Genomic DNA, 23,298 nt, shown 5'->3' on the forward strand with positions numbered 1-23,298 from the left:
GAATAAATAGGATGAGGACCTAGGTAAAAGATGTTACGGTTTGAGATGGAAAAAAGGTAATTCCAGCAACCTTAAAGAGCATAGTGTTGACAACTACTGTTCTTAAAAAAAGAAAAAAATTTTATCTTGAGTTACAGAAAAGGATATCCATTAGACTGATTCAAAAAAATAATGGAATCGGTCATTGCAAAAACCACTTAAGTCACATTTTTTCACTATAGATTTTTTTTTGCTGAAAATCGTTCTTCAAAGTTAGATGCGTATTCTGGGTAAAAAGCAGATAAGATAGTACATTCCTTCCCCTTCCAATTATAACGCCCATTACAAAATTCTTGAGCATGAAACAGTTTTTATTGGTTCCTGAAAAATTCAAATTGTTGGACTTAAGTGGTTTTTGAAATAACCGATCCATTATAATCCAAAAATAATAATTGTAAAATAGAAAAATTCAAAATTAAAATTTAGAAACTGTTTCTTAATTTTTAAATTGGTTACTTAAAACTTTTTGAACGAAAATTTTCGTTAATATCACTTAAATGGGCTTGGAGAAGGCTAGAAAACAAGGAAATGGTTCTTTGGCAGGTACCGTTAATAAGGGTTGAAAAAATATTCTTTTTATTTTAAAAAATCGTTTGACTCTTTCTTGATAAAAACAAGCTTTTCCATTTTGGTCATATCTCATATAGCAAGTACAGTTAATTTTGGTCCTAGAAATAAAACAGGTTCTCTCTAAGAAATTTTACTAAATTCATTACTATCAGATTTGAAGAAAATCGTTTCAGAAGTTTAGGGTTCAGTTCAAGATAATCCAGCGAAAGAGAGGCTGACAGATAAAAAACTTCAAGGGAGACAACTGCCCTACCTGCCCCCCCCCCCCCCCCCCCCCCCTTGCATACGGCCTTGGAAGAGCATGTGTTGATTGTAGTACTAGATCTACTAATCATCCACTCATGAGTAGATTACCACCCTCAACGGAACGTGGATATTGTCTTCCCCATCTGATTTAAAGTTTCGCCATATTAAGACTATAATTTCGACGGGCCTTATTTAATGGTTTTTTTTTTTACTTATAAATATTTTAATGTTGTAAAGTCTTTACTTTTGTCTTTTTTATTGGTCAATAAAACTTCTCACATATAAGATTGGATTACTTTCTTTGAATTATGTAAATCAGTTTAGATTTTACTGCTTGTTTTAATGCTCTTAAACACTTTAAATTTTACCATCCCCCTTTTTTTTAAATAAAAAAACAAGTAATGTACCACTAATCCGTAAATGTCTATATTTTATCTTTTTTTAAATAATTGAATCTTGTTTTAATAATACATTCTAAAAAAATATGTTAATTCTAAAAAACAAACGAAAAACATTGAAGTTAAATTAATATATTGTTACTTTTTTAAGGCTCACGAAAAAATGTGCAGTTTATTGAAAAATTTAATTATGAAATGTGTATTGGACGTTTTACTGAAATATTTATTAAGGAATGACATCATTTGCATTTCTTTTAATTCAAAATCAAATAAATCAACTCTAGCCAAGACCATGATCTTCAAAGAATCCTTGAGGTGTTTCATCCTGAAATTATTAAAAATTAAATAAAATTTTAGTCATTTATTTGTTTTTATTAAACAGCAGGCATCATATTAGAAAACAAAACAGAAACAAATAAATTTTAAGAGAATTTCATTGCTACGTACCTCGAAAATGATCCCAAAAAAATAAAACTACTATATAATATTTTTTATTATACTTTTTTTCTTTTTTACTTAAATGCATTTATTTGAAAAAAAGTGAAAGCTGAAACTCACATTTAAGTGCACTTCTACCGTGATAGACAGGAGAAAACCAATAATAACAATCAACGAAATAAATGCAAACAACTTTTGTATCAATATGAGGAATAATTGTTCATATTCAAATCAGCAATAATTGCTGAATTGTTTGGCTCAGTACCCATGTTTTGTAAGTTTATCACTGGGGCGATAATAATCATTTTTGACAGACTATAAAAACCATTTCTTTCACATAAAAATTAACAGAGTTTCGTTTAAGATCATAATTTTTTAGTTCATAAATTCTGAATTTAAACGAAATTTTGCTAAATACATATATAAAATAAAAGATCCTATAAAATGTTTATCGCCAGTGACAAAGTTACAGAACAGTGATCCAGGATTATGTGAAATTTACTATGCTCGTATACATTTTGTAAAGATTTTAAAAGTTACCAAGTTTTTTTTTTAAGTACTCAGTACTTGTTTTGCATCCATGTTAAATAAAAAGATACAAATGAAATGCGGTTGTTCGTTCTATAATTTGTCATAACTACCACTGTGATCTGTGCGATAGTTTTGGCAAATTGAAACAAAAATTTGATGAGGCCTTTATGCAGATGAGAAAATCCGTGGGAGACGAAACTAGACTTGTGGTATACAGCGTTTATTTTCATCTTTAATTCGTATTGAATGACCTTAAAAATAATTTCTTATCCAATGTAATATGTAGTATGTTAGAGATCTTTCAACAAAGAACAATTCAAAGTAGGTCACTGTAGCGTATGTGGATCATTTTTTTTTTTTAATTATGTTTGAGCGCGAAGTGCTATATTGCTGTGTTAAATTGTCTTGACGTAGCATTTAAAAAAAGTAAATTTTTATGGCTAATGGCCAGTTTCATAAAGCCCTTTTAATTATTTATCAGGCTTTTACGTCCTAAAATGACGTTTGTTCCATACAAAAAACGTCATTTAAAAATTTAAAAGCCTTTTAAATGTTTATGAAATCGGCCATTAGAAAAAAAAAAAAAAACAAATTTTTATGACAAAGAAATTTAAGAAAAAACTACTTTTTCAAATTTAACTTATCGTAAGCGCCAAAAATTTTTTTTTTGGCTTTTTCAGAGATGTTTTTCTACCTATAAACATAATTTTGCTTAAACTTTTTCCCTAAAAGGTTAAGAAAATATATTTTTACTCTTTTTCAGTTTTTGTTAGTCTAAAACTCAACCCAATAGTTTATAAAATACAGCTTCAAAGAGGCTGCAAAATGTTTGAGCTTTTAGTTTTAGCAATTTGTTTTTATTGAATTACCTTCTGAGTTCTGATATAGAAATAATTATGTTTTTTAATGCTTAAAATTGATGCAGGAAATAATAATAAACACATTATCATTTCCTTACTCGAAAGAACCACCGTCTTCCATTGAATTGAATGAGAAAAAAAACTATACAAATTGCAGGGTCATTTTTGGTCCAAACTTTTTTTTTGTTAAGAAATAACAACAATATTTCTTGTTATTTTATAAAAGCTTTATTTTAATAATTAAATGGCTCTTTTTATACAAAATTTATATCTATGTATATTATTTTTTTTAGGAAACAACATATTTTTCTCTCTTTGTGTTGTTTTGGACTTCTATGCTTTATTTTTTTTTTTACAAAAGACAAAATATATTTGTATTAAATAAATAAAATTACAACACATTTATTCATTTATTGTTCCGAAAAATTAATCTTTTTTTTTTGTAATTGTCTTATTTTGATTAGGAATTAAAGATAATTCTTTATTAATCAAATTTAATAAGCAGCAGGATTAATGTTGTTACAGGCGAAACCTTATATGATTAAAAGGCAACCACAAAACTACAATATAATATTTGTGATATTTTGTACTTTTATTTAAAATTATTTTTTTTTTTTTTTTGTTTAAATTTTTACAAAATTAAAATATATTAGAAAAGAAAACAGGATATCTTAGATGTTAAAAGAAGAAAACTTTTTTTTTTTTATTTTTTTTTTTTATCAGAGAAGTCCAATGTCTCTTAAAGAGCCGTCAATAGCTTCATCCTAGAGTATATAAGAAAAAAGTAAATTTTTTGGTGCAGATAAGGGAATAATACTAACTTATTGCTTTAATGAAATGAATTTTCAACTTACAGTGAAGAGCAAAATGAATGGTTTATATGTACAACAAAAAAAAAACTTTATAAAGAACTTTTATTTTGTTTTCAATGATATTTTAAAGCGCATCCAATTTACTTTTTCATAACAAAAAAAAAGTATTTTTTAGTTTTCCTGATTTTTTTGCGGTGATGCTGCTGAAGAACAGATTACTTATGGACATAACATTGGCAAGCATTAAATAATATTTATACACAAAAAAAATTAAATAAAAACACACCAAGGCATATTTTTAGGAAATTTATTTATATGGGTAAATGTAAAAAATTGATAAACAAATACTCTTATGCAAAAAAAAAATAGCTTGAGCTCTTTTCTCGATCGAACTCAATTTCTTGAGAAAAATCTCAAGAAAATGAACCGAGTGAGAAAAGAGCTTTGTCTCATCTTTTTGCATACATATGTTCAAAAAGTTTTCAAAGAAGGGTACCTACTTGCATTTGTATTAAATTGCAAATTTAAAAAATTATCTAAAGCAATTAAAAATTTTGGGTTTTGAAAAAAAAAATTCAATGCAAAACCGAACATTTTTATCCTTTAAATCCTTTTAGGTCGAACTTTCTCTAAGTCGCGTTTTTAACTCGATTTTTTTCACCATTTTCAATGATGAAGTTTAAGAAAAAGATAATATCTTATAACTTTAAACGAGCTAAAATTGTTTATATATATATATATACATATATAAATATATATAAAATTGGGATCTCGGAAACGGCTCTAACGATTTCGATGAAATTTTCAGGGTTTGTTCATCTAAGCGAGTAAAAAATTTTGGAAGTATTTTTGGAAAAATCCGCCCACTGCCACGCCCACTTTTTTAACATATAAGTTTTTTCAGAAACGGCTCTAACGATTTCGATGAAATTTTCAGGGTTTGTTTATCTTAGCGAGTCAAAAGTTTTGCAAGTTTTTTTTGGAAAAATCCGCCCACTGCCACGCCCACTTTTTTAACATATAAGTTTTTTCAGTAACGGCTCTAACGATTTCGATGAAATTTTCAGGGTTTGTTTATCTTAGCGAGTCAAAAGTTTTGGAAGTTTTTTTTGGAAAATCCGCCCACTGCCACGCCCACTTTTTTAACATACATATAAGTTTTTTCAGAAACGGCTCTAACGATTTCGATGAAATTTTCAGGGTTTGTTTATCTTAGCGAGTCAAAAGTTTTGGAAGTTTTTTTTGGAAAAATCCGCCCACTGCCACGCCCACTTTTTTAACATATAAGTTTTTTCAGAAACGGCTCTAACGATTTCGATGAAATTTTCAGGGTTTGTTTATCTTAGCGAGTCAAAAGTTTTGGAAGTTTTTTTTGGAAAATCCGCCCACTGCCACGCCCACTTTTTTAACATATAAGTTTTTTCAGAAACGGCTCTAACGATTTCGATGAAATTTTCAGGGTTTGTTTATCTTAGCGAGTCAAAAGTTTTTTTTGGAAAAATCCGCCCACTGCCACGCCCACTTTTTTAACATATAAGTTTTTTCAGAAACGGCTCTAACGATTTCGATGAAATTTTCAGGGTTTGTTTATCTTAGCGAGTCAAAAGTTTTGCAAGTTTTTTTTGGAAAAATCCGCCCACTGCCACGCCCACTTTTTTAACATATAAGTTTTTTCGGGAACGGCTCTAACGATTTCGATGAAATTTTCAGGGTTTGTTTATCTAAGTGAGTAAAAAGTTTGGAAGTATTTTTGGAAAAATCCGCCCACTGCCACGCCCACTTTTTTAACATGGAATTTTTTTTTGGTAACCACTTTAAGGATTTCGATGAAATTTTCGGAGTTTGTTTATCTAAGTGAGTAAAAAGTTTGGAAGTATTTTTGGAAAATCCGCCCACCTCCACGCCCACTTTTTTAACATGGAATTTTTTTTTGGTAACAACTTTAAGGATTTCGATGAAATTTTAAGGGTTTGGTCCCCTAGCCGAATAAAATGTTTTGGAAGTACTTTTAGAAACATCCGCCCACAGCTACGCTTATTTTTCTCACATATTAGTTCTTTGGTAATTGCTTTAAAGATTTCGATAAAATTTTGAGGGTTTTTTCCTCTAGGCAAATACAACATTTTGAAAGTATTTTCTCTTACATTAGTTTTTTTTTCGCGGAGACAGATTCAACGATTTCAATAAAATTTTGAAGGATGGTTTCATATTTTACGCATTGTTCTTTTTCTTTTTGTTACAATAACTAAACAAAAATTTTTAGATCATGACTTTTTTGATCATGTATTGAAACTTTTAAGTAATTTGTTAATTAGGTATCACACATTACCTTTGTCTTACGTTTTTCTTTTGATTAAATGCAACTATTGTTAACGTATAAAAATAAAATAACTCACAACAAGCCGACAAGGCTAAACTTGAAAAAAAGATTAACTTTATGTACACTATCCAAAACTTTCTGACCCGTAAATTAAAATTTGAACAAAAAGGGATCTCATTGCTGTAGGCATTTTCGATAATGCAGATTCCTGTAACCCTTCTATCCATTGCTGATCGTCGTATGTGTATTCAAACGTAAATAAACTGGATTATAAAGTGGGAATGTGGTGTTTTGTAACCCGCGAAAAAACTGGTCATTGCAAACTCAAACCCACTCCAAAAAATTGCTGTTTACATTTGACTTTTTTCACTGAAAGTTATGACATTTAAAGATACCGAGCAAAGCTCGGTCACCCAGGTACTTAATTCTAATGTTTCGTGCCCCTTGGTACGACTAAGAGGGAATGAATCGTATTTGTGTAACATACGAAATTATCCAAAATATTTTTTTTGCTGATGGCTGGCTTTTACTGGTAACTGGCCCTTTAAATGGGTCAAACATCTACATATGTTAATTTCAAAAAATATTGACCTGTTATGTGCAGGTGTGTTATGATTGTAAATTGTGTTTTTATGGAATTAGGTCGAATTCTTAACATCTATTTGTTTTTTTTTTTTAATTAGTTTTAATTTGTTTATAATTAGGTATATTTTATTTGCATGTGCATGTCGTTAATTAAAAAGTGAAATAATAATAAAAATCTATTCTTATATTTTGCAATTTGTTTATGTTTTTAGACCAAAAATGACTCATAATTTGGTTGACTTATTGAAATAGTTTAAAAAGTTGTTTGCATTTTATTCATTTAATTATTATTATTTTAATAATTTTATGATAAACGATAAACCCCTGCATTTTCAAAAGAAATAACCCCCTTTATGATACAAACTAAACCAATAAACACCGATATAAACAAAGCTTCATAATATATAGAGAAAATAGAGTGAAAAAGCTGTATATAGTATTAGTAAATATATATATAATTTTTGTTTTATTTAGAACAATTCTTATAGTAGTTTTTATAGTTCCAGATATATATTTTTTTAACAATTTTTTTTTTGTTTTAGTTTATTTTCTGACATTAAACAGATATTTTGTAAAATTAAACATATAGAAACATACACATACGCATTTTATTGTTTTTGAAGAAAAGAATTTCTTATTATTATTTTTTTTTTACTATAAGAGAAAAAATTTACAATAACTTTTTCTTATATATTAAGTGATACAGTTATTGAAAAAAAAAATCAAGTATAGAAGTAAATTCACAAAAGATATACTAAATGGTGTTAGTGTTATAGAATTGTAGTTGTAAAAAATAAATTTAACATTCAAAGAATATCAGAAGAGATCTTCTGGTTTTATTAATTTATTAATAATAATTATACTGTGCTGCTAATATTTAAATGACCAACAATAAGTGTTTGAATGAATATAGAAAAATGTCTCATTGATACAGTTAGTAAGTAAGCTTAAAACTATAACAAAAAAATTTCGCCCATCATCTTAAGTTTTGATAAATGCTCTCTTTAATAAAAGCACACTTTTATTAGATGAGAATGCGGACACAATTTAATATGTTTTCCAAAAAGATGTTTATGTCTTAAATCTAATTTTCATTGTGACATTAATAGCTAACATGCATGGTGAGATGTTTTTTGTTATGATTCTTTTTGAAAAAGATTTTCAAAATTAAGTGATATTGCACAGTTCATCCCGTATAAAAAGAAGCTCAGCAGTTAAAATTTTGTTTAATTAATTTATTATTTTTTACTGTTGGTTTTGATAAAATATTGTTTTTTTTGTTTTGTTTCAAGAGTTAAAAAATTGCAAAAAGGTTAGATTTTCTTAGATTTCGTTCTACTAGTTCGTTCTGATATCTCCACGAATTTTGTTTGTATACAATTGGACAAGTAGATGGCCTATCATTCTTTAATTTTTCAGTATGACATATTATAGTCGATTCAATGAGGATATTGAATTGAGAAATCGAGTTTCAAATCATTTACATAGATCGAAAGTTACTATTTTATAAATCTCAATAGTCGCAAATCATACAAACAATTGGAAATACTTCAACTTACATTTCTTGTAAAACAACAGTCGATTTGTTTTGTCATTGACTGCTTTCGACTTGGTACGCCAAAGAGTGAACTGACACGGTAAGTGAAATTATTTTCATAAAAGGCTTTTCAAATTTTGTTCTTTTGTTTTGTCGCTTATCAAAAATTTTGAAAAATTCTAATGTTGAAATATGATTAAATAATGATTTCAAAATGATGCTTTCCTTAGCCAAATTCTTAGGATGTAATAAAAGTTAAACTAGAATCTTGAATTTTAGCTTTTGAGAAAATATTTGTTTCTATAGTTTCTGAAATCAATTTATAACTACAACACTTTTGTATATTCATTTTTAACCCTACCTCCTTTGCAGCTGATATAGTATTTCGAGTAATATGCACTGCACATGCACATTGCGATAATATAGGGCATCTGGCACTTCTCTAACATTGCGTCGTCATGAGATATAGATCTCAAAAAAAAGGTACTGAAGAGTGAGAAAAGAGCTTTAACTCATTTTTTTTTACATATGACTCATTGTATTCATTTTTTATTTTTCAGAACGGCTTATGGCGAAAATAACAGAGCCACACAAAAAAAAAGTTCTGACCTGGGACCTATGAAAATTATGTGTGTTTTGGGTCGCTGAAACCGAATCTGAATTCAAATTCACGCCATCACGTCAGGTTTTTGAGATAACCTACAAAAAGATTTTCGTTTCAGGGTGTCTGTGAGAACTTTTTGAGGTTATCTAGAAGATCTAACGTGGTAGAGTGAAATTGACTTCGGATTCGGTTTAAGCTATAAAAAAAAATTACATATTAACATTGTCGGATCCTCAAGTCAGCCCTTTTTTTTCCCAATCACAGGGTATTTTCTAGGCTGTCACATCCGCGCACAAACAAATTCTGAACTGGGAGTGAAACTTTGTTAATGAATATTTTTTGGGTTGCTGAAACGGAATCCATTTCACTCGATTACATCAGGGTCAAGAACTGACCGTGAAACGAAAATCTTTTTTGAGGTTATCTAGAAAACCTTACGTGATGGGGTAAAATTGACTTCCGATTCGGTTTCAGTGACCCAAAAAAACATATCACATATGTATCACTTGGACTCAGGTAACTTCACACAAAGAGATCGCTAGTTTTTTAATTTCAACCAAGTGCTTTAAAGAAATTCGACATTATTCCCATATTTTGTGCACATTGTCCAACAGTGTTCTTTTTGAATAAGTGAAATGAATAAATAGTTTTCACTTCATGTGGTCTAAGGAAGCGACTTCCACTATGTGAATGAAAACATTCAATGAATTTGTTATCGACGTCAAACCTACACCTGATACGATTTTCATTGCAATAAACTCAATCTCGGTCTTGGAGAATGAGAATCGCTTTATACTATAAAGTTTATATAGTGAAAATTGAAAATTTGTTCGATTTACTTATTAACAGGGCAGATCCGTAGAAATGTATAGTTCAAAAAAATTGTTTGCTAATACAACCTCAGTGGAATAGTTTTTCTCCAAAGGCCAGCACATAATACATGATCAACACATCCATCATCCTTAATCTTATTATTATAGTTTATCATATTCAACTGTCAGTCTTTTCTGGTTTTAAAATATACATACAATAAAATAATTTGTACGTTAATCTTTCTTTAATCACAAGGTAGATATTATCTACACATTAGTTTTCTAGTAAGTGACTTTTGTTTTATATTAATCAGTTCAATTTAACAACATGAACTTGAATGAGATAAATTTTGGAATCTTAGAAATCCTGAACTGACTTTATTGTGAAATAGACCCAATTAAATGTTATTGCAATTTTTAATAACTCCTGAAACAATTGTGTGTTACATTTTTTGTTTTGCTAACAAGTGCAAGGCAATTAAAAATATTAATAAAAGTATTACAATTTTTATAAATTAAAAGAAAAATTAAAATAGAAACAAAAAAGAATCCAATTAGTTACAACGAGTGCCAATTAGGTGATTTTAATCAAACTTAAACGAGTTTAAGCTTTGATTCAACACTGTTCTCTTCTACGGGAATATCTAATCAATTGAGATACTCATTGAAGTCCTTTGGTTATTTTTTAACGAGTATTTAGCAAAATGTTGTTTTATTTTTGTATTTATATTTTGTTTGATTGATTTGAAATTCATATATCGAAAGCGTAAAATAAACAATAAAAGAAACAATTATTAATTACAATTAGAGAGGAGGGTGTTTTTTTTTTAGTTAGTAGTTATTGCACATTAGAATGATTTATTTTTACTCAAAACTACAAAACTAACTTAACTACAGTGAATAAATTAATAATAATTTTTATTAAATAATGCAAACAAACACTAACAAATTAATTAATTAAAAAATCATGCAAGTGCAAATAAAATATAAAACAAAAAATAACCGTGTTTCATGCAAAACAATATTGAACTTAAAATTTTATATTAGGTGAATGTTAAACTATATTTTAAAAGCATTAGCGCAAAATTTTAAACGATTTAGTTAAATGTTAAATCTATTTTAGTAATTTACTAAGTCAAAAGCAGACTGATTTTTAACTTAGTAAATTAGTAAAGAGCCTTAGCATTTTACTAGATCGTTTAAAATTTTGCGTCATTGATTTGAATTAAATTTGATATTTTTTCTTATTACAGAATCTATGTAATGTCATATAATCGAAATAGAGTTTCAAAAAGGTAATCCTTCATAGAAATCACTCTTAATTCATGATTATAATTTCCTTTGATTATTTTAAATAGATTCTAAGATAGAATATGATACTATAATTGTCTAAAAGGGATTTAATAACGAATTAATTAATTTATTTACGAACGATTATAAAATTATAATATTAGCGATTTCAGTGCAAAAGTGTATTGATTAGATTCTATGTGTATTTCTTTATGAATTACTTTTACTAACTATTGAGTTCTCTTAAACTATTCAATTCCACATCAGTCAGTCGATGAAGATGAGTTTTCCATGAAACATTAGCAGAGACTAGTTTCAAAGACCTTTACTTAAAATTCCATCACAAGTTGTGAAATAAGAGATTTAGAACTTCTGTGAAATCTATTGGTTTGGTTAAGAAGAACTTGGGGCAGCCATAGTTTTGGTATTGCAACCGAATTTGGATCGAAATTTTCCATTTTAGTTTACATGGATAGTAGATTGTTTTGTCATTTTATGATGATTTTTGTTTTAATTCTTATTTTATCAAAAGAGGTATCAACGAGTATTAACGAGCAGCTTCAAAATATAATTTTACTTTATAATTTAAATATAACTTTTCGGGCTCAACCAGTCTCTAAGGCAAAAAAAAGGGAATTTATATAATCGCTGGTAGAGGCCCAAAAAATTATCTCCAAAGAAAAAAGTAAGCATACACTCAAAGTCTTCTCGTCAATATGAAACTTTTGAGCCCTCTTACTAGAAAATAGTCTCGTAAATAGAATTTAGCCTGACGTTGTTCTTCGACTTCAGATATTACAGATGTAAGCCCAAATCCAAACGGAAATTAAGACGTGTTGACTCTTTGGCGATGCTTAATTCAATCCCACAATTATTCGGCGTCGAATCGACATACATATATTGGTCATCATCCATACTTCTAAGCAATCTCGCCTAGATGGTAGCTTAGAAATTCAAAAAAGCGAACTAATAGACGAGAAACATTTTACCAATTATTGTAATAAAAGATAGAATGGGCATTCGAGTGTCCGTCATATTATGGAAATGTTTGTTTTCTCGGTTCGAAACTCATTCTAGATAACCTTCATTTCTTAATATATTACCTTTATCTGGATATCATCTGCCCTAACTCAAAGTGTTGTCAGAGTTTTCATAAATTAGACCTCTTTGAAGATTTCAAAGCAAACTTTTGGTATCAGGTGAGAATGTTTTTAGTTCAAAGTTCACACTTAAGCCAGAAGTGGTAAACAAAAGTACTTGAAGGATTTTATTTGTTTTTCACCAGGTATATCTATGAAAGAAATTGTAGTTAAAAACGATTTTATGATGAATTGAGATGGATCTGATCCAACTCACAGGGAGTAAGCAGTGAAATGACCTTCGAAAATCATTTCCATCAAAGTTATCAAAAATATCAAATTCAGCATCTTGAAGAAATTTTAAGCTCATTCTGTTTGCTTATATTAATCTCAGATCTAGAGACCAACGGCTTTTTCAGCGGGTAAAGAATGTATTGAAACCTAAAATAATAAACGGTACTTTGTTTATCTTCTTATTTTGAAAATGTGCATGGCTGCTAAACAAGCGATAAATTATAGAACCCTTTCATTCTTGCAAATTAATAACACGCACAAGAATAGTTGAGAGTTGTAAGTCACTAGGCCTTTATCCTAAATGAGGTGTCGTGATACAAACTTATTTTTAAAGATTTTTTGCGACGATTTGACTACGATCTGTTTCGAGGACATTTGAATCGAACGTAGTACAAAAATTAAAGTTACTTTCCGGTGACTGTTTTAGTAAAAGTGGCAATGTTTAACTACTTACTGAGGTGCACAGTTTTACCATCAATTAAATTTTATTTGGAAAAGGAAAAGAAAGGGGTTTTGATAAGTGGATATCTCTTAAAGCTTACTGCAAACACTAAATCGAGCTTATAATTCATATTTATGATTGAAATGTTGTAAGCATTATTATTATAAAGTTTAAAGTCAGAAACTAGACTAACTACTAAGAGCTACAACTAGCGGAGCAGATGTTTATAATTTTGTATTTAGGGGACGGACACATTATTTTCTTTAACTATAGAACTACACTACACTCACAAAATATATGATTCGGTTATAATAATAATAATATGGAAAATTTCAAAAAACCTGTATACTTATTTGAAGACATCTTAAAAGCTTAGACGAATTGTATTGCACTTAAAAACGCTTAATATACAAAATTGTTAGATTGATTAGAAAAGTTCATCATAATTGATAGTTACAGTTATATCAATTTGATAGTCTTACAGTCTAATTGAAACAGTCATAAAGAATATAAATGGCAAGATTATAATTTTTACTTGGTAATACTTGTAATGTATAAAATACTTCCTTAATATTTATTTTTATTTTATTTTTAAATAAAAAAGAAGATTGAAGAAAAGTAAAAAGAACTAAAAGAAAAGAGAAGTAACATACTCAAAGAATGAGACATTTACAAAAAAAAATATTTATGCAATCACAACATTTTCATGCATGCATTAAATTGAAAACAAAGATTGACGATGAATTTATTATTTTTTTTTTCGTTTTTGGTTTAATGGTTATTTATAATTTTTTTTAGTTGAATTTTATATATTTTGAAGTAATAGAATTATATCCATCAGTTTGTGGATATTTTATGATTATTTTTTTTGTATTTTTTTGATGTAAAGCTTAAAGCATTCCAAAGAGAGACAAATTATCATTCTTTTTTTTTTTATAGTTGTACGGATGCAAACAGAAAACAACAAAACAAAACAAAATTATACAGCATTCGAAAGTAAAAGTATTAACTAAACAACTTATTTGTTTAAAGATTTAAGTTATAAATTATATATTTTTTTTTTTTTTTGTTACAACTCATACGCTTCTGGTGTACTGACCTCTTGAAGTAGATCCTGAGATGCAATTGCTTTGAGGACATTTTTCTTTGATGTCTCTTGCATCTCACCTCCTATTAACAATTCATCAAGTATGAAGTAAGCTTTTTCAAAGTTGAAGATTATGTCCAATTCACAGACCTAAAATATAAAGCAAAAAACAAATTGAAAAATGATAGAAGTAAAAGGAATACAAAAAATTGGCAACTGAAGATAGAAAAAAGATTAATTAAAGTGAATGTGGTGCAACAACCTTTAGTAATTTGTGCTCTCAACCACTTCGGTTTAAGTAAGGAGCGTTTTTATGATCTATTTCTTATAAGCTTATATAACTTTGTATAACTAATTACCGTTATATTGGCTAAATATGTTTAGGTCTGAAGTCTGATGGATCAGATTTCTAGAGTGTGACAAAGAAACTTATTGAATGGCGCTAATTAACTGAAATCGATTGGTTATGTTAACAATTTAAACTTTGGATTCTCAGAAAAAATAATTAAGTTACAAGAACATAGGAGGATTTATATTTGGAATAATTTTTGTTTAAAGATGATCAGCCGTAAAAAAACGAACTTTTAATCGAACCAAACTAATGAAATACTTTTGCTACAGTCATTTGATTGCATTCCATTTCAAATCTACATGTAAAAAGTTCTTTTAATAGTTATTTTATTACAATTATTGGAAACTACATAGTTGAATATGTTTTGCAAATTTAATCATTTTTTTTTGTTATTCTATTTTAAAAATTCCTTGAAGAATTATTATTTTTGAAAAAAAATAAGAAATAGTACCTATAATATAATTTTTGGAGTGGGGACTCTTTTAAGACTAAATTTTTAAAAGTACTATCAAATCAATTTGTGCATTTCTGAGCAAACGGCAACACTAGTCGGTTTACATTTCTTTTCACTGAGTTAACACGAAAACTAAGCCTTCATTTAAAATAGTATATTTTCAAAGAAAAAATGTTTAAAAATTTATGTTTTTTTTTTTTTTTTACTAAAGGCGTGTTTTTTTCTAATACTCAGTAGCTACTCACTTTTATTTTATTCGCAAAACAATAATAAAAATTACACAAGTAAGTATTTGTTTTTATTGTTTTTCGAATAAAATAAAAAAATGAGTAGCTACTGAGTTGTAGAAAAAACACGCCTTAAATCACTTGATATTTGGTTTCTCAACCAGGTACAACAAAACTTTGTACTTATAAAATAAAGTATGTGGATGTTAAATCCTTTAATAGTATGCATAATTTTATTTTTAATGTACCTAAACAAATTAACAAAGTAACTCTTCAAACATTATCAAATGGTATCTAATGACCTTTTGGTGACAATTTAACAGTTGTAGTGATAACATACAACATGACATGACATTTGTCTAAACTTTTCGGTAAGTCAAAGAATGTCCAAACAAAGATATTTACAAATTTTAAGTATATTACCATTTAGTCTGAGGTTGATTTAACAAAAGCTGTTATTAAGTTTTAATTTTCGGACTTACCGGTAAGTCCGAAAAATTAAAACTTAAAAATGTGTAATAACTGTGAAGAAAAAAGTCTAAAATCTAAAAAAGCTGTTATTGTTATGTTTAAAATTTAAATAAATTTTTTATGTTATACTGTGTGGTTGTAAGAAGTTTATTATTTAATTTAAATTTAAATGTTACAATAATTATTGTAATGGCGTTTTCGATTGGAAGTCTGGAAGCGTCCGGAATCATTCTGAAAGCGTTTTATTCACACAAAACTGACAGTTTTGTATGAATAAAATTTTTTCAGAATGATTCCGGACGCTTCCGGACTGCCAATCGAAAACGCCATAAGTTTTTACTGTATTGTGAATAATTTGTAAACATTTTTTTAAATATTTATCAATGCTTAAATAGAAACCATTGTTCACCTGATGATGTCCTTATATGTACATAGACGAAAAGTTGTGACAAAAAGAAAATATTTGTTTCATTCACCAATAAATTATGAGTTTTGAAAGTTTAAATGAAGCCTGGTAACCTGGTCATAGTAACAACTCAAAGTATTACCCCTCGAGTTAATTTTGTGGGTAGACTTGAAACAAAAAAAAAAAAAAAAAAAACAAAATTAACCTAAGATTTTGGTGCAACACAAAATATTTTTACCAGACGTCACCGCTCATAACTAATGTTGGATGCAATGTAAGGGTGAATGACACTCACAGCTGTCAACGAGTGCTCATACTCACAAAGTAGCTTACAGGGAGTGAACTAATTAAGTCAATTATAAAACTTGAGTCGTATCTTATTTGAATTTTGAACCTTTCAGTGGAAAATTTGCTTCAGGATATAACCGATTTTTAAATGCACGATGCCGTTCAACAGAAAAAAAAACTTTACCAATAACGGCCAATTAACGGAATTATAAAGTCAAAAATCAATATAAGATACTTTTCGAATTTCATAATAGCACAGAATGCGATTCGCAAGGATCTAGCATAAATACATACTTTGAGTTTATAACTGTATAACAAGAGAAAGTTTAAAGAGAAAAAATATTACAATAAATTCCTTAATCATCCTAGTTCTGTTGAATGAAGCGGAAGCATTGACATTGGGCCTTACTTATAATCAAATATAAAGCTCACTTAAATATTTAATCAAATTCTCTATATTTCACACACTAATAACCAATTAAATAGTCAGGTTAAAGGCTGGCGCTCGGTTAAGTTTTATAGTTGAGTTTCCCAACTATACAATTTAACCGAGCATTCACCTGACTATTTAATTGGTTATTGGTATGCTGAAATATGTAGAATTCAGTCCAATATTTAAGTGAGCTTTAAATTTGATTATTGGTAAGGCTCATTTACAAGAGCGGGAAGATCACGCTTGTTTAAAAGATTTTTGTGAACTCGAATTCGAAGTCGGAAAAATTCAATCAGCTCCAATATAATTTTATAAACTAGTTTTATCACCAAAAAAGATTTTGTTGCATTGTTCGAAACACGTTTTGTGCGAACGCTAAAAAATAAGTATTTCCTTATCAATTGTTTTTTTAAGAATAAAATCTCAGGCTTTTGTCTCAAAGTACCTATAATGTAGACAAATTCAAGCAAAATTTAGGTACATTGAAACAAAATTTTTTGTGATTTACGGAACAGAATTTTCCGTAATTTTGAGCTATGGTAGACAATTAAAATATACTTGCAACGTTTAAGGTAGCTTAAAGGATTATTTATATTATGATAATGAATTTTTAATAACTTACACTTCCAAAATATTTATCCAACAATTCAACATATCGATGAATTATTTCGAGTGTCAGCAGTTCATTGTCATTTTGTTCGATAGCACAGCAAAAATATAAACTTGCATATCTTAAAAAAAGAAACGAAGAATAATGAGTAATTCCAAAAAAAGACTCACCGAAAGCCACCTCACCTTTTGTAAACAATTTTACAATCTTTCCATTCAAGGAATGAGCACATTTTTGGCTTCCTTGCCAAAATTGTTGTAACCAATTCTCTGGTAATCTTCTTCTTTGTCTTATCTGGATATGCACCATACCATTTTTGTAATCTTAATTTGCCTTGTCGGCTAAATAAAAGCATAAAAAGCATCTAGTGGAAGAAACAAAAAAAAAAACATGAATATTTTTTCAAAGGTTTCATGGGACTAAAAATTTTTGTTCCATGTGAAAGTAATATAATGGAATCTAGTAAATACTTTTTGTTTAATGGAAAACTTACCATTTTGTTAGAAGTTTTCAATTATATTCCAATTTATTTTGTAATTTTTTATTAAATTATTTAAAAAAACAAAAGGAATCAGAAAATTTTAAGTGAGACACGAAATTTTCTTTTGACAGTAGGTTGAAAATTTTGACGTTTGAGTAATGAAGCAACTACATGAGCTATAACTTTGTGTAGCTCAGTTTTGAAATCAATGGGTGTGTTCGAATATATAACCAATCAAATAGATTAGGGGTATTCACGATTCGATGCAAATGGTCTTGTATCGTTGTAAAAGTGCAAAAGTGTAACATTTTCTTAAAATAAAACAACCAAATATACAGACTACAATTTTTTACACTTTTACATTTTTGCTATACCCCAACCCTATTGCAAAAATAAAATACAATGGTGCAAAATTTGTCTATTGTAGTTGTGGTAGTAGAAAACAAAATTTTGCATTTTTACACTTTTTTGTTACACCGGATCGTGAATACCCAAGTAACAATTTAGCTTTCATAATGCAAGCTATTTTTTGGCTTGTTTAAGAAGAAGGACAAGTCTTATGCAAATCATTTTGGCGCACATTACCGAATTTCCCAAAGACCTTCCTCCACAGGCAATTCACAAGCTAATAGCTTGTGACGAACAGCAAAAAACGACCTTATGCAGGCCTTTTTACAAAACAATGAAACATTTTAGAGAAACTATAGCTTCGCTAAGGAAACTATCATTTGCATTGGATGTTATAATAAGGCTTCCCAACTAACATTTCAGCTTCGGTTAAGGTATTACAAAAGCTACATTTCAGCTTCTTTTAAACTTTAGTAAGGTTGTTGGGCATGGAAAAAGGAGAACGTTATACAAGTTTGACCTTCTATAAGGATCTTAAACGAAGCTTTACCGAAGCTCTACAGAAGCTTTGAGGTTTGACAGATAGCTTCGGAAGAGCTTGTATAGCTCTTTAATACATGTCTTATCGAAATTAAAAAAAACAACTACAAAAACAAAAAAGAATGATGAAAATAATCAGGGCCCGCGCCTAACATCTTTCTAATTACTTTCCTCCTTTCGTATATGCAACGAATTGTTGCTATGCCTAAGTGTATGGAAAAAAACATGAAAGAGCCGAATAACAATATACATACTTGAAAGAGCTAGTAAAAATGCTAAGTCTATTCATTTGAATGTTGATAAACTATAAAGCCTACAATTGGGTGAAGCTAATCATGTGGGAGAGGTAGCGCAGTGCGTAGTGTACTGGCTTCTGAACTCGCTTGGTCTAGGTTCAATACTCAAGTGTGACGGAAAAAGTTTTTCAAATTAAATGAAAAATTACTAGACTAAGCACCACACACAAAATGGAATAAGGAGTCTGATGATCGGATTGGCGTCCGTGAAACAGTACTGTAACTCTAGCCATAAAACACTTGGTGGTAGCACCTTCAAGATGTTGTTGTTGTTCAAAGATTATAATGGAATTGACGGAATAAAAAGCAGTCACTGCAAGTATGTAAACATACGGAAAAACTGAAACTTAAATGATGAAAAATAATCAGGGCCCGCGCCTAACATCTTTCTAATTACTTTCCTCCTTTCGTATATGCAACGAATTGTTGCTATGCCTAAGTGTATGGAAAAAAACATGAAAGAGCCGAATAACAATATACATACTTGAAAGAGCTAGTAAAAATGCTAAGTCTATTCATTTGAATGTTGATAAACTATAAAGCCTACAATTGGGTGAAGCTAATCATGTGGGAGAGGTAGCGCAGTGCGTAGTGTACTGGCTTCTGAACTCGCTTGGTCTAGGTTCAATACTCAAGTGTGACGGAAAAAGTTTTTCAAATTAAATGAAAAATTACTAGACTAAGCACCACACACAAAATGGAATAAGGAGTCTGATGATCGGATTGGCGTCCGTGAAACAGTACTGTAACTCTAGCCATAAAACACTTGGTGGTAGCACCTTCAAGATGTTGTTGTTGTTCAAAGATTATAATGGAATTGACGGAATAAAAAGCAGTCACTGCAAGTATGTAAACATACGGAAAAACTGAAACTTAAATGATGAAAAATAATCAGGGCCCGCGCCTAACATCTTTCTAATTACTTTCCTCCTTTCGTATATGCAACGAATTGTTGCTATGCCTAAGTGTATGGAAAAAAACATGAAAGAGCCGAATAACAATATACATACTTGAAAGAGCTAGTAAAAATGCTAAGTCTATTCATTTGAATGTTGATAAACTATAAAGCCTACAATTGGGTGAAGCTAATCATGTGGGAGAGGTAGCGCAGTGCGTAGTGTACTGGCTTCTGAACTCGCTTGGTCTAGGTTCAATACTCAAGTGTGACGGAAAAAGTTTTTCAAATTAAATGAAAAATTACTAGACTAAGCACCACACACAAAATGGAATAAGGAGTCTGATGATCGGATTGGCGTCCGTGAAACAGTACTGTAACTCTAGCCATAAAACACTTGGTGGTAGCACCTTCAAGATGTTGTTGTTGTTCAAAGATTATAATGGAATTGACGGAATAAAAAGCAGTCACTGCAAGTATGTAAACATACGGAAAAACTAAAAAAAAAAAAAAAAAAAAAAAAAAAAAAGAATTCTTTTTTAACTGGTTTTAAATCATGAATTTTATCTTTTGATCTGATATTATATATAACATTCCATTAGTTTTTAGTATATCTATTAATAATAATTTTAAAAGTATATAATTTTTTTACCACACCCAGGAATCGAACTTCGTATCTGCTTGGTGGTAGTCCATCACTCTACCCACTCGCCCATCCTAGTATATTCATTAATGAAATCAAAAACTTAATCAGTTCAAATAGCAAAAAAATGTCCGAGCTAAATTATTCAATGTCAAAACCAAAAAGTGTACGAGCTAGATTATTTAATATCAAAACCAAAAATCAAATACAAAACTTAGTAATTTCTGTAAAGCCTCTATAAATTCATTAAACAGGCTTATCCGAAAAACAAGTTTTTTTCGTTTAAGTTTCTTTAACAGTATTTAAACAACTTATTAGAAGTTTTTAAACAAGTCCGAACTTCTATAAGCAGTTAAATTCAGAAGCAAGCTCAATACAAGCTGTATAGAAAGTAGATCCTGCGAGATTTCAATTTATAGAAGCTGTTGTGCTAGTTGGGTTATGGAGGTTGTTATAAGATGTTGAATTTATGAATAAAAAAAAAAAAGATTTTATTGATTTTTTTTCTTTTAATTTTTTTCTATTTTTTTTTTTCTTCTTTTTTGGCCATGGTAATGCTTTTCCTGTCGTTCTGAAATGGGAAGAATTTTATTTTAATTGAAAAAGAACACATTTTTTTTTATTTCACAAATGGCCCCGCCAGGAATCGATCCCACGTTATTCTGCATACCAAGTCAGCACCTTACCAGTAGACCATACTCGAATATTAAAGATGAGTGGCAAAAAGGGAGCTAATTGAAACCTCACATATATAAATGCAATTTTTTTTTCTAAAGTGTTACAAACATTGCATATCTGCAGGATAAAAGCTTTGCATACTTATTGGTGAAAAACATTGCATACTTGAGAGATGAAAACATTGCATACTTACAATAACCTCTTGGAACAGGTCTTATGAAAGCCTTCTGTCACTTGAAAATAGAAGGCTTTTTTAAAACGGTTCAAACAGGTCTTATGAAGGTCTTCTTTAACTTATATTTACAAGGCTTCTTCTAAACACTTCCAGATGGCCTTAAGGAGACCTCCTTTGTTTCCAAAATGGAAGATTTGCGTAAGTAAGCCTTAAACTAAACTTATACAAACTATAGCTTGCCGAATCGAAGAAAATGGACCTTATGCAAGTAAAATTGTTACTTGCGGGTACCCCTATTATCAGTTCTATTCTGCTATTCACGTGAATCTCAGATCCGATTTACACATTCTATTCACTTTAACGGCCATATTATTCACTAGTTTAAAAAATACATCTGGATGTAAAATTCAAATATTAATGTCAAAAGTAAATCCAAATCCAAAATAGATATCCTGATTTTAACTATAAAAATAGTTAAAAATGACTATTTTTTTCTGTGTGTGATAGTGAATATTATGGATTTGGATTTACTTTTGACATTTCAATTTCTTTACATCCAGATGTATTTTTTAAACTAGTGAATAATATGGCCGTAACTCTACTTTGTCATTCTGAAATCTATCGGGTGAACTGCATTATCATACCCCTATTTGTCGTCCACGTGAACGTCAACTAAAAAAAAAAAAAATTGGCGACGAAGTAAATTGTTTTTTCCCACAGAAAAAATAAAAACAATAGATTACATAAGCTGCGTTCCTTTGGAAATATTTATCTACTTTTTAGTACTTAAAGCTGCTTTGAACTACTTTTTCAGTATAGCAAAGTAGATCAAAGTAGTTTTAAGTACTAAAAAGTAGATAAATATTTCCAAAGGAACGCAGCTATACTAAAAAAACTTAAACATTTATGAGAAGTGGTATTTTGCTAATTTAAAAGATTGTGGGCCCTACAAATAATCAAATTTAAAGCTGACTTTAATTTTTACCTTAATTCTACATATTTCACAATACCAAAAACCAATTTAAAAGTCAAGTTTAAGGGTAATTCTCGATTAAAATTTATAGTTGGGAAACTCAACTATAAAATTTAACCTAGAGTTAGCCTTTAACCTGACTATTTAATTGGTTTTTGGTATTGTGAAATATGTGGAATTAAGGTAAAAATTAAAGCCAGCTTTAAATTTGATTATTAGTAAGGCCCAGTGAATTTATTTTTAAAACCAAAAGTGACAGTGATCCGCAACATTTTTTATGCGGATTGAAAATATATGGAGCAAGTTCACTCACGTGAACAGTGGAATACCGAAAAACATTCCCGTTATTAACGACGTGAGTTTCGGTTCCCCCGATAAAAAGCAGAAAATGGCAATTGATGAATATTTAGAGATTATATTCCCCCGATGGATAGCAGAATAGGGCTGTATATGTCATTTCGACTGTCAAATCGTATATAAACTGATCTAGTGTGCAAAATTATCTCATTATTTATTTAGTTGCTTTTCCTCTTTTTTTCTATTGACCAATATCTGCACCAGAGAAAAATTAAACAAACATTTTACCAGAGAGCAACAAAAAAGCTTGTTTAACGTTTATTTATCTTTTCTATAGTCTAGAACTGAAAAAAGCTTGAACTTTTCAATTAATAAAATTGGTGTTTTTTTGCTATATTTTTTTCCATTTTTAATTAATTTATTTAATTATATTTTAATAAAAGAAAAGCAAATACATGTCGCAAATTAGCTTTTGCTCGATCTGCCCGACTAAAAAATTTGCTCCTATAAAGCTTTACAGAAATGTTAATGTAGCTCCTGTAAAGCTTTTTAGAAGGGATAATGTTTGTTGGGTGCTCGGTTGTTTTTCAAGCTAAAAAAGTAATGCTTATGCAGAATGTCTTAAAAATATACTAAGATTTTTTTTATTTTGTTGCATTGGTTTGGAATTAACTTAAAAGGCTCTCCAAAACCAATGCGTTCCTCTTGCCATGACAACGCCATGTTCATGTTTTAAATTTGAGTAACACAAATCCTTACAAATCCACGTTTACAGCAACACAACAAA

The 23,298-nt window shown here is 29.3% G+C and overlaps 1 protein-coding gene across 3 annotated transcripts; it reads right to left on the bottom strand.

Moving 5' to 3' along the window:
* Window positions 1-1,259: 1,259 nt before the first annotated feature.
* LOC129914141 (AP-1 complex subunit sigma-2) lies at window positions 1,260-17,819 on the bottom strand. 3 transcript variants are annotated; one of them, XM_055993218.1, is made up of 5 exons: window positions 17,679-17,819; window positions 17,371-17,549; window positions 17,198-17,306; window positions 13,957-14,094; window positions 1,260-1,578 (listed from the first exon to the last, which is right to left on the bottom strand). In XM_055993218.1, exons 1-5 carry the CDS (start codon window positions 17,679-17,681, stop codon window positions 1,534-1,536), a joined length of 474 nt encoding a protein of 157 aa, XP_055849193.1. In that variant the 5' UTR covers window positions 17,682-17,819; the 3' UTR covers window positions 1,260-1,533. The 3 variants fall into 3 exon arrangements, with proteins under 3 accessions (XP_055849193.1, XP_055849194.1, XP_055849195.1); XM_055993219.1 differs by lacking the exon at window positions 1,260-1,578 and adding an exon at window positions 3,749-3,846; XM_055993220.1 differs by lacking the exon at window positions 1,260-1,578 and adding an exon at window positions 7,942-10,424.
* Window positions 17,820-23,298: the final 5,479 nt, after the last annotated feature.

The sequence above is a fragment of the Episyrphus balteatus genome, chromosome 3 (genome assembly GCF_945859705.1).
Source record: "Episyrphus balteatus chromosome 3, idEpiBalt1.1, whole genome shotgun sequence".
In the NCBI taxonomy this organism is placed as follows: domain Eukaryota; kingdom Metazoa; phylum Arthropoda; class Insecta; order Diptera; family Syrphidae; genus Episyrphus; species Episyrphus balteatus.

Excerpts from the sequence above, each read along its gene's own strand:
- LOC129914141 (XM_055993218.1), bottom strand. Across the intron at positions 17,307-17,370 it reads TGTAAAATTGTTTACAAAAG|ATATGCAAGTTTATATTTTT; the intron begins GTGAGGTGGCTT and ends TCTTTTTTTAAG. Across the intron at positions 14,095-17,197 it reads TGGATAAATATTTTGGAAGT|GTCTGTGAATTGGACATAAT; the intron begins GTAAGTTATTAA and ends TTTATATTTTAG.